At 37.5% G+C, this 17,764-nt stretch overlaps 2 protein-coding genes across 3 annotated transcripts in view; one reads left to right on the forward strand and one right to left on the reverse strand.

The window, feature by feature from the left end:
* Positions 1-8,807, forward strand: part of LOC127660360 (PH and SEC7 domain-containing protein 1-like) — a 45,819-nt gene extending 37,012 nt beyond the window's left edge. For both annotated transcript variants that reach the window (XM_052150493.1, XM_052150494.1), the window contains exons 11-13: positions 373-517; positions 837-980; positions 2,992-8,807. In XM_052150493.1, coding sequence (XP_052006453.1) covers positions 373-517; positions 837-980; positions 2,992-3,264 — 562 coding nt within the window. In that variant the 3' untranslated portion in view covers positions 3,265-8,807. The remainder of the gene's footprint in view (positions 1-372; positions 518-836; positions 981-2,991) is intronic.
* Positions 8,808-9,507: 700 nt separating this feature from the next.
* The window catches only part of LOC127660363 (uncharacterized), a 38,242-nt gene continuing 29,985 nt past the window's right edge, over positions 9,508-17,764 (reverse strand). The window contains exons 23-31 of the mRNA XM_052150496.1: positions 17,541-17,655; positions 17,189-17,396; positions 16,572-16,741; positions 16,370-16,472; positions 15,078-15,301; positions 14,879-14,960; positions 10,896-11,059; positions 10,295-10,406; positions 9,508-10,179 (exon numbers count right to left, since the gene is read on the reverse strand). Coding sequence (XP_052006456.1) covers positions 10,103-10,179; positions 10,295-10,406; positions 10,896-11,059; positions 14,879-14,960; positions 15,078-15,301; positions 16,370-16,472; positions 16,572-16,741; positions 17,189-17,396; positions 17,541-17,655 — 1,255 coding nt within the window. The 3' untranslated portion in view covers positions 9,508-10,102. The remainder of the gene's footprint in view (positions 10,180-10,294; positions 10,407-10,895; positions 11,060-14,878; positions 14,961-15,077; positions 15,302-16,369; positions 16,473-16,571; positions 16,742-17,188; positions 17,397-17,540; positions 17,656-17,764) is intronic.

Below are 17,764 nucleotides of genomic sequence, written 5' to 3' on the forward strand. Positions count from 1 at the left end.
ACTTTTCCTGGAGGGATGGAGTCCATCTCTTTGTAGGCATCAGGTCTACATCAAAAACTTGTCCAATTGTCTATAAAACCTATGCTATACTGCCGACACCACTCAGACATCCTGCCATTCAGCAACACTAATCTACTATAAACCTCATCACCACAATGAGCAGGTAGGGTACCAGAGCATATTACAGTGTCTGACATTGGATCCACTGGATCTCTTCTGCGAACAGCTGCCTGCTAATTGCACAGTTTTACAAGCTGTGTTAATTGTATTAAACATAAAGATCTTTGAGCAGAGAGAGATTTATTTAATGATACTGAATTTTTATATTTTGCTTCTCACTGTTTTTGACCTGTTCCTACTTTTCACCCACAGCAATGCAGAGCAAATGCAGTCCTGGATCACCCGCATCAACACTGTGGCCGCCATGTTCTCTGCCCCTCCCTTCCCAGCAGCCATTGGCTCCCAAAAGAAGTTTAGCCGTCCTCTTCTCTCAGGCTCAAGCACCAAGCTCTCACAGGTATCAAAAACGTCCTTATAATTTCCGGAAGGTCTATATTACCTGGAGAAATCTGGAATCTGTTAACAGTTTCATTCATCTCAATGGAGCCTCAGGACTCATTATTCTGTTCTAGTATCTATATTATATATTCATTATTTATTCCTTTCAAATACAGTACATGACTACTTTTGAAAGACCATCAATAGTAAAAGATGCAGCCAGATGGTGTATTTACAAAATCTACCAGCAGGGGTTAATTGGGCCGTGCTAACCATACCTTGATATCAACCGCACTGCTCCTTAAAAACACTCATTAAGTCAAATTTTGTATTGTCAGGAGGAACAGCTTAAGTCTCATGAGACACGGTTTCGAGCCATTTCTGCTGAGCTCCAGGACCTGCGCTCTTCTACCCAAGACCGCAGGACCAAAAGCAAGGACCAGGAAGAGTACAAGCAAAGAGAAGAGTATCTGGACTTTGAGGTAAAAAACATCACATTTTACACGCTTCCCCAATAAACTCTACTGGGGATTTTGTTAGCACTGAGTCAGTATTTGATGTGACTTCCAAGCATGACTATCATGAGGCATGACCCTCAGGTGACGACTATGCTATTTTAGAATATAATATAATCTTCACTCAGGTCTTTTGTATACAACATTTCATAGAGACACTCTGGTTCAGCTCACTGACTTCAAGAGATAGTTCACCCAAAAATGAAAATTCTCTCATCATTTACTCACCCTCATGCCATCACAGATGTGTGTGACTTTCTTTCTTTGGTTTTATCCATGTCTTCTGAAGCGATACGTTTGCTTTGGGTGAGAAACAGACCAAAATGTAAGACCTTCTTCACCATTAATTTTTACATCTGCAGTCTTCTTGGTGCGTTCATGAGTGAAGCTTATTCACACACTTTGTTGCATATGCAGAGTGTTGTACACAAATAAAACAAAGTGTTGCCAAGTTTGTGGTTTTCATGTCCAGTTATTATTAAATAACTGTTTTTAAAATGCAGACGCAAGTTAAAATTATACATTTACATTTACCATGGCAGCCAAAAGATTGCCATGGCAGCCAAAAGGAATAATGTACAGATTATTTTGGAAATTGGTATTTTAGATGCAAAAAACTGCACCATCACTATTCGCAAAAAGTCATTTTTGATCAAATCTAGACAGGCCCCATTCACAGCAGCTATCACTCCAGAAAGAACAGAAAGAGATGTGTAAGGCCAGATGTACAACTAAACAAGAGGACAAGTATGACAGAGTCTCTAGTTTGAGAAATAGACACCTCACAAGCTTCATTAAGTTCTACCCGCTCAATACCAGTTGTACAACAGTAAAGAGAAGACTCAGGGGTGCAGGCCTTATAGGAAGAATTGCAAAGAAAAAGCCACTTTTGAAACAGAAAAACAAAAAGAAAAGTTTGGAGTGGGCAAAGAAATGCAGACATTGGACAACAGATAATTGGAAAAGAGTGTTATGGATCTTATCCCCATTGAGCTTTAGTGGGATCAGCTAGACTGTAAGGTGTGTGAGAAGTGCCCGACAAGACAGCGACATCTATGGCAAGTGCTACAGGAAGCGTGGGGTGAAATGTCACCTGAGTATCTGGACAAACTGACAGCTAGAATGCCAAAGATCTGCAAAGGTGTCATTGCTGCATGTGGAGGATTTTTTAATGAGAACTCTTTGAAGTAGTTTAAGAACTACTTTTTTTAGTTAAAAAAAATTCAAATTGTAATAGTAATTTTTCACATTATTATTGTCCTGACTATACATTGTGATCAGTTGAATGCCACTTTGGTAAATAAAAGTACCAATTTCTTTTCATACAAGCAAAATCTGTACATTATTCCAAACTTTTGGCCGTTAGTGTACATTCATGCATTTGGCTGACGCTTTTATCCAAAAGACATTCAAGGTGTACGTTGTATCAGTTTATGTGTTGCCTGGGAATAGAACTCATGATCTTGGCATTGCTCGTGCCATGCTCTACCAGTTAAGCTACAGGAATCCTGATAGAGTCATGTTTTTTTTTTTGGGATGCTTTTGAAATGTACCACAGTTGCCAAAAGGTTAATGAAAAACACTAGAAATATTTTTTATGTCTCATTGGTGTATATAATGATACCGGGATTAAGAGACTGGCAACTGCATGCAGAGTCAAAGCATTACCACCTTGAAGCTGGATGTCAAAATTCATAGTTACTAAGGACTTATATTTTGTTGTGTTTGTTTCATACTCAAAGGGATTGTATCGCTTTGGAAGACAGATTATACAAATTGAGTCATATGGATCACATTTGTGCTGACTTTATCTCCTTTTTGGAGCTTGAAAGTTTTGGACCCCATTGACTTACGTTGCATCGACAGAAACACCTTAAAATGTTTTTGAAATATGTTCATTTGTGTTCTGCAAAAAAAAATAAAAAATCATACGAGTTTGGAACGGCAAAAGGATGAATTTAAATGTATTGTCTTGTAGAAAACGCGCTATGGAACATATGCAATGCTTCTGAGAGCTAAAATCCGAACAGGGGAAACAGACCTGGCGGCGTTTGAGTCCCGTTTGTTTGACGACGGCGGCCTACAGAGGGCTCATTCCAGCCCCACGCTACCGGAGGACCACAGCCATGCCAGCAGCACCAAAGAGTCTATCAGGAGCAGCAGCAGTGCTGCCCACAGCAGCAGCAGCAGCAAGAGAAGCAAGCGCTCAGACTCGCAGAGACACAGCTACAGACATGCTGTCAAACAGTGAGATGTCCTTGATGCAAGGGGACAGTGTGTCCCATCAGGTATTACTTATCTCGATTCAGGGGCTGAATAAAGAGTGTTACCAGGACACCCGGCGTTTACTTGGATGACTCCTGTCAAGTCATCATGTATTAAAAAACTGTGCTCGTTTGGGGTTGCTAGAATCTGGGAGAAATTACCACAATGGCTTTCCCCAACATGACCGCTGTGTCGAAGAACTGGTAAAGCATGCTTTTCTGGCCAGTAACCGCAAGCCCAAATCGGCAAGTGGGCAGATGAGAAGGAGCACCAGCCTCACATTGTCGTATTTCTGTCAGTATTTGTTTTTGGCACAGACCGGTTTGGTTCATCTTTGTGCATTTTGCTTGTTTAAAGTCTGTTAAAATCGTAATACTTGTCATGGCATTTTGTTTGTTGCTTTGTTTATTTCTGGTGGCCCCTGGGAACAATAACCAAAAGAGTAAATCTCTGACATCTGAACATATATTGTTCACCTTGTGTATTTAAAGCATTGTAGATTTTGCTTTTTAAACTATCATTTAATTATTGGAGGCTGATCCAGGCAAGCAGCTTTAACATCTCAATGGAAGTTTGAGAATCTAGTCTGTATAGTCCTTTAAACGTTCTTAAAGCACGTCTCAAAGCATGCCTAAGATGTTTGAAGACAATCAGTTTCTTGCTTGGTACAATAACTGAGAATATGAATGTTTTTATATATGTATACCATGATGACTAGTGATTATGACACTGCAGATGTTATAATTTCAACAAGAAATATGTCCAAATGAATTTGCTCAGTGCACAATAACAAAATGATCAAATTTCATTAAAAATATTAATTCAATTTAGGGCTGCAACTACTGATTATTTTGATAATCGATTAATCTTTGTTTATTTCTTAGATTAATTGGATAAATCAAAAAATGTCATGTATTTTATTGAAAGTTTTTTTTAAGAAACAGAAATGATAAAGGCCATAACGCTTTGGTTTGGTTTACTGTACTGAATGATTCTATACTCTCACAGAACTTTGAACAAAGCCTATTAATATTATTATTATTATTACTTTCAGGACATATGCAGTTCCTTTCCTTTACTTGTCAAACTTAAAAAGTACTTATTATTCATCATGGTGGGACAAAAAAATCAGCCCAGCAGAGGGAAATGGTGACACCACAATAGATATATTAATAATTCTGCCCAGCTGAAAAATACATAATTATATTAGATACATATGCTTGTACACTGTCACTGATTACATGCATTTACAAGTATGTTTAATTAATATTGTAAGCTTTAGAACCATATTGACACTGATTACATGTTTCTTAAATATTCTTTTCAAAAATATATTTTTTAAGGATAGTGCGTGCTTATCAATAAAATAATATTTGCCATAGTATACGTTTACTGGTGAAATCAGACATTGCATTTGGCATTATGAGGAAGACTATCAAATATCAGGACCCTTAGCATTATTCTACATTATATTCAGCATTATATACAGTTCAACATGGTACAATCATCTATAAACGCAGTGCAGATTCACTGTCACGCTGATAAGCTTCATACCGGTGCTCAATGTATTACATGCGCTCACATGATGACAAACATATTTAAAACACTTCAAAAACCAGCACACATGACCAAGACATCCATGAAAGCTGCACGATTGATTACACTGAAACTACACGTATGATGTTCCACAAGTTTAATCAAAGTGATTGCGCTCCCTTTCAAACAAACAGTTTTGATCTAAATATACCTGGAAATATGCGCCTGATTTTGAACTCATAACATGCATACATTATAAAATGTAGAAAATAGCAGTGAAATGTAATCGATGCTCTTGAGAGAAACAACACGCCCTGTTTCAACGTTAAACTGTTAAAATACATTAAACTGTATTTTTATTTATTGGTTTATTTCTATAGGGCCAGTGCAAAAACATGATTTGAGCACACACAAAAAAGATGCAGTACAGTACATAGAGATTATAGCACATGATAATTTGCATCTAAGGTCCCTAGATATGCTTTTTTTCATAAATCAAGCAATATAAACTAATCCTATTAAAAATAATAATAATAAATGGCTGAATAAATACTAAGGTTGCTCCCAAGCCTGGTGACATATGGTATAAAAGATTATACCTAAAAATTAAATGAGAATTTAAAATGAGTAAAGCTCTGGTTTCCTTTAAACCAATGCTTAACCAATATTCTGAAAGATTGTGTGTCTGTTATTGATTGATTTCAGATGGTAGCAGAGTTGTTCCAGAATTAGGAACCCTTCACAGAAAAGGCCCTTTGCCCCTGAGTTGTTCTGCGATAGTCGACCCTACAGTTACTTTTCGCTCTACTCCTTGTTGTACTACCATCCTGTCTATTTAGCAATTTACCTAAAACATGTGGGGCTTTATTGTGGAAACATTTATATACCAATACTATGTAAGACAAATTTATAAAAATTTTAAAACTAATAATATTTTTTTTTTCTAATATTGCAATGATGCACATGATTTGGTTTATTGTCCATGATTTTTAAAGCCTGATTGTAAAATGACATTATACGGTTTACTGTGGATTCATTTGTTTGAGTCCAAACTGTAATGCAGTATGAAATATGAGACAAAATAATTGCATGCATAAAGAGCTGAGCCGCCTGCTTTGAAATACACTGTCTAATATATTTGAAACAATGTAAGTTAATCTTTATCATTTTTGAAAGCTTCTTTATGTGTCTATCAAATGTGAGTTGAGAATCTAAAATAATACCTAAGAAATTCACCTTTTCTATTTCTTTATTTTGTATCTTTTTTGTTTGTTTTTGTAATTAACATGATTTATTTATTGAAGAAAAAACACAACAGAGAAAAACAACACATACACACCGAATCAACATTTAACTTTTAACCCTCACTAATATCCCTCCCCAAACACCAACCCACCCTAACCCCAACGAACACCCCCGTGGTCACATAAAATAATACACACACAAACAAACAAAAAATATATATAAATAATAAATAAATAAAATATATAATAAACATACATAATTAAACTAAAATCCTCAAGAGTCCCCCAAACCCCTGCCTTCTACCTGCCATCTCCTCAAAAGCTGCCACCCTCCCCATCTCCGCACACCACTCCGGAAATGGTGGCGCTCCGTCCGACTTCCAACCCCTTAAAATAATTTGTCTGCCAATCATATTGCTAGTCAGAACCCAATTTTTTATATATGTGTCCCCCAAATTTATGACTGCCCCATCCCCAAAATAAAATGTTTACATGAACTTACAAACTTTTAGTGCCCAAAACGTCACACAAATAAAACTCTGACTGGCAACGCCAGCAGGTGGGTGTGTCTTTAAGACCAAGCCTATACAATCTAGAGGGGGTCCAATAAAATCTATGTAAAATCTTAAATTGCATCAGACGCACCATTGCATCTCTAGATGCTGACCTGACATTTTTTAGAATCCACACTCCCTCCTCCAATACTAAATTAAAATTTTTCTCCCATAATCGCTTGATGGAAGTTAAAGCTCCGTCCCCCAGACTCTGAATTAGCAGGGAGTAATACACCGATGCCTCATGACCTTTATTTTGTATCTTAATTTTCATTGTTTCTTTTTGTGGTCTATTAGAGAAACACATAGAAACTGTTTATCTGACGTTTGAAGTGAGGTGATTATTTTGGAGCCACTGAGATATCCTCTCTAAATTGCCATGTAATATCTCAGCTGCCTTTGCTGGTGTTTTAGTTGATGTATAAAAACATTGTCATCAGCTTAAAGGTGAAACAATATCTGAGCAGCAACTTTGCCCATCATTTATAAATAAACTAAAAAGCAATGGACCTAAAATTGAACCTTGGGGTATTCCTAGTTTATTGTTATTCAAAAGATAATTTTTCCTGCTCAATAATCACACATGCCTCTCTTTTTTGTAGGGAAGAGGCAAACTACGCAGATGTTTGATTACTAAAATTAAAAGAAATTAATTTAGACAATAGAATATCATGGTTAACAGTGTTGAATGTTTTTTTTTTTACAGGTGAATAAAAACTGCTCCCACAACATGCCCCTGATCTAAAGAATGACTTATATTTTCCCAAAAAAAAAACACTTTGCAGTTTCCGTAGAGTACTGGGGCCTAAAATCAAACTGCCGTGGGTGAAGGAAATCATTACTCTCTAAGTGATGTATTAATTGTTCTGCCACTACCTTCTCTAAGACCTTAGACATGACAGGTAAAATCAGATAAGATAATATAGTTTTTTTTTTCTTTGTTCTCAATTTTCTGGGAATTTGCTTTCCCTTATTGAGAAGTTTATTAATTGAGATAATGGAGCTGTCAATAAGGAGCTATATTTCTTAATAAAATTACTATCCAAGTATGCTCATGATCTTTGAAGTATTTATAAAGTGCTCTTGAGCGCAGGACATCTTGGGTCATGTTTTTTTCCAATAAAATTTGTCTCAGTCGTTTTCATAACAAAACACATTTTCACTGAGCTGTAAAGTGACGTTGCTAACGGAGCTTGTCGTATAAATCCAACTAATTGATAATGAAATTTGTTGTTGATGATCTTCATGATCAATAATCATCAATAAGTTGTTGCAGCCCTAATTCAATTTGACATCATCGTATTATTTGGTGTAATGTGTGAGAATCTTGTATAAAATATGCATGGAGCTTGAGAAGGACATGATGCAAACCTCGTCAAAATCCTTTGAACATGCAAGTCATTTAATTCTCAGGCACTCATTTTGGGGGCTCACACTCAGAGGGGGCACTAAAAATGTGTTTGTTCTGTATAAACACATACAGTATAATACCTCAATTGCATTGAGAGACTATTTCACAGGAATGTCATTTGGTCAAATACTAGTAATTGTTTACAAACTGATGAGCAAATGCTACTTTCTTATGATCCAATGGATTCCTATAAAGTATTGCTTTGTAGAAAACTGAAGGTAAGCTTTAATTCTGCTTATCATCACCTCATTAATTGTCCTATTGATTATCAGAACACGAAGCATCCAAGAAATTGTAAAACTTGTATTGTAAAACAACACACCAATGCAAATCCAGGTCATGAAGATTTAAATCGACTGTTACCACTACCAGCATAAAGATCAAATTCAGACACAGAAAAGAAAATGCACAAATCAGATTATTATACATGGGACCCAAATTCCATTAATGGCACTTCAAAAGTGTTATGCTTCTTTGCACTATGGATAATAGGTGTATTTAATGATAAGAGTTATTTTGAACATGTATTATTTGTCTTTCATATTTATGACTTAAAGGTTTATAAGTTTTTATAGGGAACACTCAACCACTCCAAGTAGTTTGGTGTCACCCAAAGATTATACTGTAACTTATTTCTATATCTTTTTTTGTTTGGTGTTGTCCATTTTAGCCGTACATTCTGTGAATATTATTTTTCAACTGCTCGGTAAGAATTATGCTGTAATGTTTGTGTTTTACAGGCATAGACAAAATAAATCTTTTTCGAAAGGACAACTTTTTCAAAATGTATTTCTTTAGTCATTTTAAACATGTCTATATGCTTATTTAAAGGGTTAGTTCACCTAAAACTGGAAATTCTCTCATATACTCACCCTCATGACTTACTTTCTTATGCTGAACACAAATTAAGATTTTTGAAAGAAAATCTCAGCTCTGTAGGTCCATACAATGCAAGTGAATGGTGGCCAGAACTCCACAAATCAGCATAGAAGTAATCAATTGGTTTTCAATCAATGTCTTCCGAAGCGATCCAGTTGGTTTTGGGTGAGAACCGACTTCCTATAGCACCATCTAACGCTCTGCGCATGCGTCAAGCACTAGGAAGTGTGATTGAGCTTGAAATCATGATCACCAAGGAGAATGTTGTCAAGATGTGTAGTGAAAAAGAAGTTACATTTTGGAAGATATTGAGAGTGAATTCAGAAGATATTGATTAAACCACTGGAGTGGTATGGATTACTTTTATGCTGATTTAATCTCCTTTTTGGAGATTCTGGCCACCATTCACTTGCATTGTATTCACTGAAATATTCTTCTAAAAATCTTTGTATTTTGCAGAAGAAAGTAAGTCATACACATCTGGCATGGCATGAGGGTGAGTAAATGAGAATGTTCATTTTTGGGTGACACTATCCCTTTAATTATGAAATAAAGATATGGATTTACAAGGTTTACAAGTTAAAGGCACTGAATAATGAAATAATAGCTTTATTTAAATCAAACATATTTACTCATCCACTGCAAAAGCATGTAACTGCAAACAAAAGTCCACATAAATAAACAGTATTGGTCTTTAGAAGTATCAGAAAATGAACTTAACTCAATCAATTTGCACTGCATCACAATTATATTTGCAAACACATTTTTGCATATAAAAAAAGAGCTTAATAAGGACTTAGATCCTTATTAGTACATTTAGCACATACTGTATTATTACAAGGTTACAGTTGTGCTCTGGAAATGACAAGTGCATTACAGTTAAGTCACTGTTAGTGAGTTGCCCTTTAAATACAAGCGCTGAAATGCCTGCACTAAAACTACAGCTTCACTCCAAACCTTGGAGACTTGTGTGTCTCAAAGCAACTGATCTCCTTTGTCATGTTTTCTTACTCAGTTACGAAATACCACGGAGGGCTTTTGACCTCAGAAAAATTATTTTCAATCCTTCTCTGTGATGAAAGAGCTGTATTTCCACTTGATCGAGATGAACAGTCCACCAGTTTGCACCTGAAAAAAATCGGTCCGAGCAGAGGCTGCCAGATAAAGTGCCAAGTTTTCTCAATGAACTTGTCCTGCTAATTAGTGATTGGCAATTGCAGGATTTGTTATCTCCTCACCGATGGACTGACTCCCAAAGCCGCTGTCCTCTGTAGAATCTGGAAGAAAGGAAAGGCAGTAGGTAACTTTCTCAGTGAGAGTGATGTGGCAGTGTTCACAATCATTTCATACTTGGACTCTGCTTGCACTGTGTCTGTGTGTATATCTCTATACCTGTGCTCTGCTTGTCCTCTCTGGGTTGGCGGTCTCTTAGAAGTCTGACTCCTTCACTCACACCAAGAGACTGCAACGCCTCCACCAGGCCATCCACAGGACCACCACTCAGCTGAGCAAACATAAACACACTTAAAAAAACATTCCTATCTGATGCTGACAGGCAATTAACTTATAATTCAACAGCATTTCATCCTTTGCTACAATTTAAAAAACAAACAAACACATAGCTATGTCCAGAATAAAATCTTACTACTTACTGAATAATACTTGCACAGTATATACAGTATACAGCCTACTTTTTCTTAAACAGAACTCATGCAACAATAAATGCTTCAATCAGTAGTATGCCACATTGTCATATGACCTCACTATGTTTGTCACATTTTGCATGTTTAATTTGGTCAGTTATCATCTTGTTAAATAACTTGGTATAGAGAAAATTCGTGGAGTATACAGTATATACTATATCCTGCAGAAATAGTATAGTAGTATTCCATTTCGAACATAGTCAAAGTCCTATTGACAATATAAGGGCAATTGCCAAACCATTTTAGTTTGAAGTGAAGAGTGTGTGATGTGAAATGAAATAGTCTCTTACCTGATAGTTCTCGAGAAGCTTATGGCAGGGTGAGGGACTCTCCTGGTACAGGTGAGTGAGTGTAAGCATGCCCAGTTTCTCTGCCAGCTCTCTCCAGGGTACATGGTCTTGAGTGAGTATACTACATAGTTTCGTGAGCACCTCACTGTCCAAACCCTGGCTCACTACAGGAAAGATTAGAGACATAACTATTACATATTGCTAGGGGTGTAACGGTGTAACATTTTCATGGTATGATAACAGTCACAAAAAAATACCACGGTATTAAATAAAACATAAAAACACAAATTAAACATTATTTGCAGTATCAAACACATATTGGCCTACTGCTGCGTTGCACATAGGCAAACTAACAAACAGTTGGCATATCGTAATGTTGAACGAGCGCTTAAATCCGTTTGCTGCATTTGTGAATGTGACAATGCATAAACATAACTTAAGCCTATCTAGAAATTACAAACAATGTAAAACTACATTGAATCTGGTGTTTTAATGAAACGGGACTATAAATTATTATCCTATATACTGTTTTTCCACTTACATTAATCTCCGCAAATTCTGTGAGATGGTGCTCAAGGAGATTGTACTTAAGGTTTGAAGTGGATACAAGATAGCGCCGCAGATGGCAGCCTCAGTGTGGAGCTCTCCAAATCTTTTGTTGTTTTTGTTTGTTTGTCCTGTGTTTACTAATTTTTTCCCAATCAGTTTTACCAGGGACAAACTGCTGAACATTCGGCAGCACAAATCAGACAATATTTTCCCGGTTTTTTACAATTCTGACATTTTGATGGACATTTTATTTAGAGGCGCAGCTGTGCTGTTCAAGCGCCCTATGAGACGGAAGCAAGGGAAGCGAGCCGACGCGCTGGTCAGTGTGGCTTTTGAACAGCGGAGATTCATCTAGCGAATATCCTCTTCCTAACAAAATGCACGAACTACATCATCTCACCCGTACAAAGGACTTCGCTAACTCTGCTGCATTGTGGCTTCACAGAAACCTGGCAGAGTAAAGCCATTCCGGACAACGCATTACATCTGCCGGGCTTTCAGCTGTTCAGCAGATCGCATTGCGGAGTTAACTGGGAAAATTAGAGGCAGTGGAACATGCTTTTACATCAATGAAAGTTTGTGTACAGATTTAACTACATTAAAGAAGATTTGCTGTCCTTACTTTGAAGCGCTATTTATCAACTGTAAGCCTTTCTACTCACCATGGTAGTTTTCCTTGTTTATTCTGGAGAGGGTTTATATTTCTCCACAATCGAGTGTGAGCGCAGCACTGCAACACCTGGACTCGCTTACTATTCTCTGTGATTTTAACAGAGCCAATCTCACCCATGAACAGCCAAAATACAGACAGCACATTACATGCCCCATCAAAGACAGAAATATACTGGATCACTGCTACACAACATTAAAGGATGCATATTGCTCTGTCCCTAGAGCAGCTTTGGGATGCTTGATCACTGTCTGGTTCATCTTCTTTTGACCTACAGAAAATTAACCAGTGAAGACCAATGAAGGCGAGCTGGAACTAAAAGCCTGCTTTGACTGCACGGATTGGAGTGTTTTTGAAGCTGCAGGCACCAATCTGGAAGAGCTCACAGATACTGTTACGTCATATATCAGTTTCTATGAGGACATATACATTCCTACTAGGACTTATTTAACATTCAACAATGACAAACCATATTTTTACAGCAATACTCAGGTAGCTTTATCAGGCAAAAGTGGATGCTTACAGAAGGCAAGCATCCAAATCTTGTACAATCAGGCCAGAAACACACTGCAAAAAGAGATTAGAGTGGCTAAAAGGAGCTACTCTGATACAGTGTTGTTAACTGAAAACTTGTTTTTCAGCTTCTCAGTGTGGATATGCCTGAAAGACATTACTAACTACAAGACAACATCCCCCAACACTGTAGGGAATCAACAACTGGCTGACGACCTGAATGTGTTTTACTGTAGATTTGAAAAGCCCAGCCTCACACCCCACACCCGCTCTGAACTCACTTCACACAAACATCAACACATCCTGCAACCACCCTCCTTCCCTCTCCTGCTACTCAATCTGCACTTAAGATATGTGAAGAGTATGTGTGCCGGGTCTTCCGGAAACAAAATACAAGGATAGCACAGGGCCCAGATGGTGTTTTACCCACTTGTCTAAAATCTTGTGCTTACCAGCTGGCCCCCATCTTCACACAAATCTTCAACAGATAACTGGAGCAGTGTGACGTTCCCTGCGGCTTCAAATGTTCCACCGTGACAATCGCCCTGACGTCTGTAGTCGTGAAATCATTTGAGAGACTGGTGTTGGCCCAACTGAAGGACATCACTAGACCCTTTCTGGATCCCCTTCAATTTGCTTATCGAGCAAACAGGTCTGTGGATGATGCAGTCAACATGGGATTGCATCACGTCCTGCAACATCTGGACAGACCGGGGACATACGCAAGGATCCTTTTTGTAGACTTTAGTTCAGCTTCCAACACCATCATCCCAGCTATTCTCTGGACTAAATTAAACCAACTCTCTGTTCCCACCTCTATCTGTCAGTGGATCACCAGCTTTCTGACAGATAGGCAGCAGCAAGTGAGACAGGAAATTCACTTCCAGCACCTGTACAATCAGCACAGGTGACCCCAGGGATATGTGCTCTCCCCACTACTCTTCTACCTGTACACAAACAACTGCTCTGCCAAGGACCCCTCTGTCAAGCTCCTGGAGTTTTCATCCAGGATGATGATGAGTCTGCAAACAGCTGGCTGTCTGGTGCAGTCAAAACAACCTGGAGCTGAAAACACTCAAAACAGTGGAGATGATAGAGGACTCATTCAGGTTCCTGGGCTCTACCATCTCACAGAATCTGAAGTGGGAGACCCACATTGATTCCATTGTGAAAAAGGCCAGCAGAGGTTGTACTTCCTTCACCAGTTGAGGAAGTTCAACCTGCCACAGGCACTGCTGATAAAGTTCTTCTCAACAGTCATTGAGTCTATCCTCTGCATTTCAATAATTGTCTGGTTTAGTTCAGCTATGAAATCGGACATCAGAATACTACAAAGGACAATTTGGACTGCTGAGCAGATTATTGGTTGGCCCCTGCCCTCCCTTCAAGAACTATGCACTTCCAGCTTGAGGAAAAGTGCTGGAAATGTCTTTCCCTCAGGCTATCCATCTGTATACTGAACTGTTAAAACTGCCTTACTAAGCAATAATTATGTGCAATACACATCTTGGTCTATTTATATTTATCCAACATCTTCTGCCATTAAGTTCCCTTGCACTATCTGTATATAATAAATGTGTACATACATACATACATATACACATATTTTTTTTGTTTGTTTGTTTGTGTATTTTCTATTCACTTTTTATTTTTATTCTATTTTTGTATTATCTCTGTCTTGTTTTTGCACTGGAAGCTTCTTTCACCAAGACAAATTCCTTGTATGTGTATGCATACTTGGAAATAAAGCTGATTCTGAAGTGTTTCCCACCTGAGCCGAAATTTTTTGCGACAAACTTTACCGACTGTGTAACCATCAACATTGATGGTGCCTCGTATGTCTTTAACATACCCAAAGCAATCCCAGGCAGCGGACTCCAATCGCTTTGGCGGTGGAAATAAAGATTCAGACTCTGACATGTCTGTATGATGCGCTCGTGTGACAATCGTGACACTTGTATGTCACCTTTAAAATGGAGTGACAGTCAAATGTAACATAAGGAAGGCGCAATTTAAAGATTTATTTTATCTCAACAAGTGATGCTGTGTACATTTTGTCGATTCTGTCTTAATTAAACTGATTAAAATTTTAGAAAAGTTTATATTCATGTAATACCATCATAGATTTCAACAGTATGATAACCATGCGTTTAAAAACCGAAGTATATTGTGATACCTTGAAACGGTTACATCCCTATATATGGCAGAGGCTATGGGTTTGTGAGAATAAAATGTGTCTATGCCTCATTACCTTCCTCTGTGCTTATTTTGGTCCTCTTGGGGGCAAGTGAACTGGGTTTGGGACCTTTTCTGCCATCTAATAAATCTCTAACCTGTGGAAGACAATGGTGATACAAAAGGTTAAATATATTTATTTACTTATTCATCCACCCCCAAACACTGACACACTATATACTATTATGATATAGAAAAACTATAAAGTATCAAACCTTTTGGCATTTGGCCAGGTCAAATGGTGTGTGCCCAGCAGCAGGTCTCTTGCGTGGGTTAAATGCACATCTCTCAGATGATATCAACAGGCGCTGAACTTGCTGAACCATGAAATCTTGAGGCTGCTTGTCTACAACATTATTAATTTCAGACTCATCATCTTCATCCGAGGAAGATGAGCTGAAGAAAAGAGGCTCATCGTTCTCCAAGCGTTTATCGGCACCTAGAAGACAAGACAAAAAGGGAGATGGTTAATCAAACTAATCTCTGATACTTAAAGGTGCTGTAAGTGAATTAAGCTGTTCTGGAATTTCCATAAACTGAGCCGATGGATTATCCAAACACTCTTTCCAAAACCACACACTCCAAGATACCAAATGTGTTTTATTGTGACCGACACTGATCAGAAGCAGTTGTCAAATACAACTGCAACAAAATAGCTAAATAAACTGATTATGAGACAACTGTTATGAGCAACATAGCATTAAGTTTACATTTGCTGCAACTACAATACTATGAGAACACAAAAAATGATTGATTAGCAGAAAGCGTCAGAGACCACGGCCCACGCACACATTTTTGTTTGCTGTTTACGGAGTCTAGTGTTGTCACAGAGACAAGTGAGATATCTCATGACACTTATTTCATTCATATCTTTCAGGAAGTACGATTTTTTTTTTTTTTGCATACCCAAAAAAAATAAAAAAATAATCGCTTACAGCACCTTTAACATTTGTCCCTATATTCTTTGGTTCTGGATATGATTATTATGGAAAAACTGAATATTCAGATCAGATGTGATTATTTTCAGTAAATTTAGGGTTTCCACACCTTCTGACCAAAGACTTTTTTCCAGTTTTCCATGATTTGTATTTACATAAAATCATTTTATATAGGTTGCACTCATAAAGAGCAATTTCTAGCAATTAGATTTTAGATACAGTAATGTTTTAGAGCTAATCATAACTAAACAAATATATTCACTATAGAATTTCCCATGACTTTAGAATTGCATTAATTTACATTACTTTCCCTAGACAGGAATTCCCAGATATTTCCAGGTTTTCCATGACTATGGAAACCCTGGAGTTTAGAAAGTCTAAAAATACAACTTTTGATTTAAAAACTGTATTACTATATTTTGAAATTAACATTAGTTCATGTGAACTAATGTTAACAAATGGAACCTTATTGTAATGTGTAACCTCCTAAATGACTGTCACTGTGGTATCTCCAGACACTCACAGATATTCCGGTTTTAAATTTAGAGGAAAGGAGGTATCTTTGTTACCTGCAGCAACCAGCATGGAGCAGAGAGGTGGAGATCCCTGACTGGCAGCAATGTGAAGAGGACTGTTGCCCCCGTAGGTACAAGCATTCACGTCAGCTTTCAGCTGTAAGAGAAATGACAAGACACACACCGTAATTCCTGAATATGATACATTTGTGGAGTCTGTAGGCTAAAGAACAGTGCAAACAACAGGTCCCTTTACCTCAGTAATGAGATTACAGGCCACTTTTAAAAGGTTGTCCCTCACTGCAAGGTGCAGTGCTGTGCATCCACTTTTCTGCTCAGGCATGTTAATCCTTGCTCCAGCATCAACCAACAACTGAAGACAGCGCTCCCCATCTTTCCTCACAGCAAGATGGACTGGATATTGACCTGAGAAAGGAGAGAAGAGAAAGAAAATCTCAGCACACTATTGCCTCCATGTAATATTCCACATGCAATGTTTGAAAATGTTCAAACTGTTTTACATCAAATTAAAAATATCTATACATCTTTTAAACAAGATACATTTATTGAAGATGCAAAATTACATCACAGTGTTTTCAGAGAAATTTAACAACATTTAAAAACCATTTCCCAATGGGGTCAGAAAAATGTACTTGTTTTCGTTGTTTGTTTGTTTTTTATCCCATTTGTAAATTGTTAATTCTTGTTTTAAGCATAAACTTCACAAAATGTTATTAAGAGTTCATACAATTTTCCTTCTCAAATAAATAGATCTTGTTTTAAGGATGTTAGTATATTTTGTCTTGTTTTCCAGTAAAATATCCAGAGTAAGAACATTATTTTTCAGTGTTCAGTGCAATGAGTATCTCTCACCTGAGAAGTCAGCACAATTTACTAGATGGGTGTATTGCTCTCCCAGCAGGCCCAGGACCACTTGTAGTAAGGCCTCATCACCAGTATGAGCAGCCAGGTGAAGTGCTGTCCGCCCGTCTCGGTCCAGCGTGCTTGGGTCTGCACCTGCTTTCATCAACATCTCAACTATCTTTGTTTGCTTTGTGATTACAGCCAGATGCAATGGAGTCTAGAGAGGGAAAGCAAGATAAGTATTAGCAAGTAATAACTATAAAATAAACATAAACAATTTCATTGGGAGACTAAAGAGAGAATTTCTTGATATATATCTTTTTTTTTTATAATTTTTTACAGCAGATAGATGCCGGTTTACCTGACTGAGATTGTTGAATTTGTTTATGAACTTCTGCTGTGGCATTTTCATCATGGCTTGAATAAGCTGTTGCACCACAACAGGTTGCTGGTGGATAATAGCCAGGTGTAGAGGCCTTTAGAGAAATAGGTACATTTATTCATTAAAAGGCTTTCATCCAAATTAGGTTTATAGAAGTAGCACATACATTTAGTATAACTGATTTAGCACAATACTTCCAAGGC

The sequence above is a fragment of the Xyrauchen texanus genome, chromosome 20 (assembly GCF_025860055.1).
Source record: "Xyrauchen texanus isolate HMW12.3.18 chromosome 20, RBS_HiC_50CHRs, whole genome shotgun sequence".
Lineage (NCBI taxonomy): Eukaryota > Metazoa > Chordata > Actinopteri > Cypriniformes > Catostomidae > Xyrauchen > Xyrauchen texanus.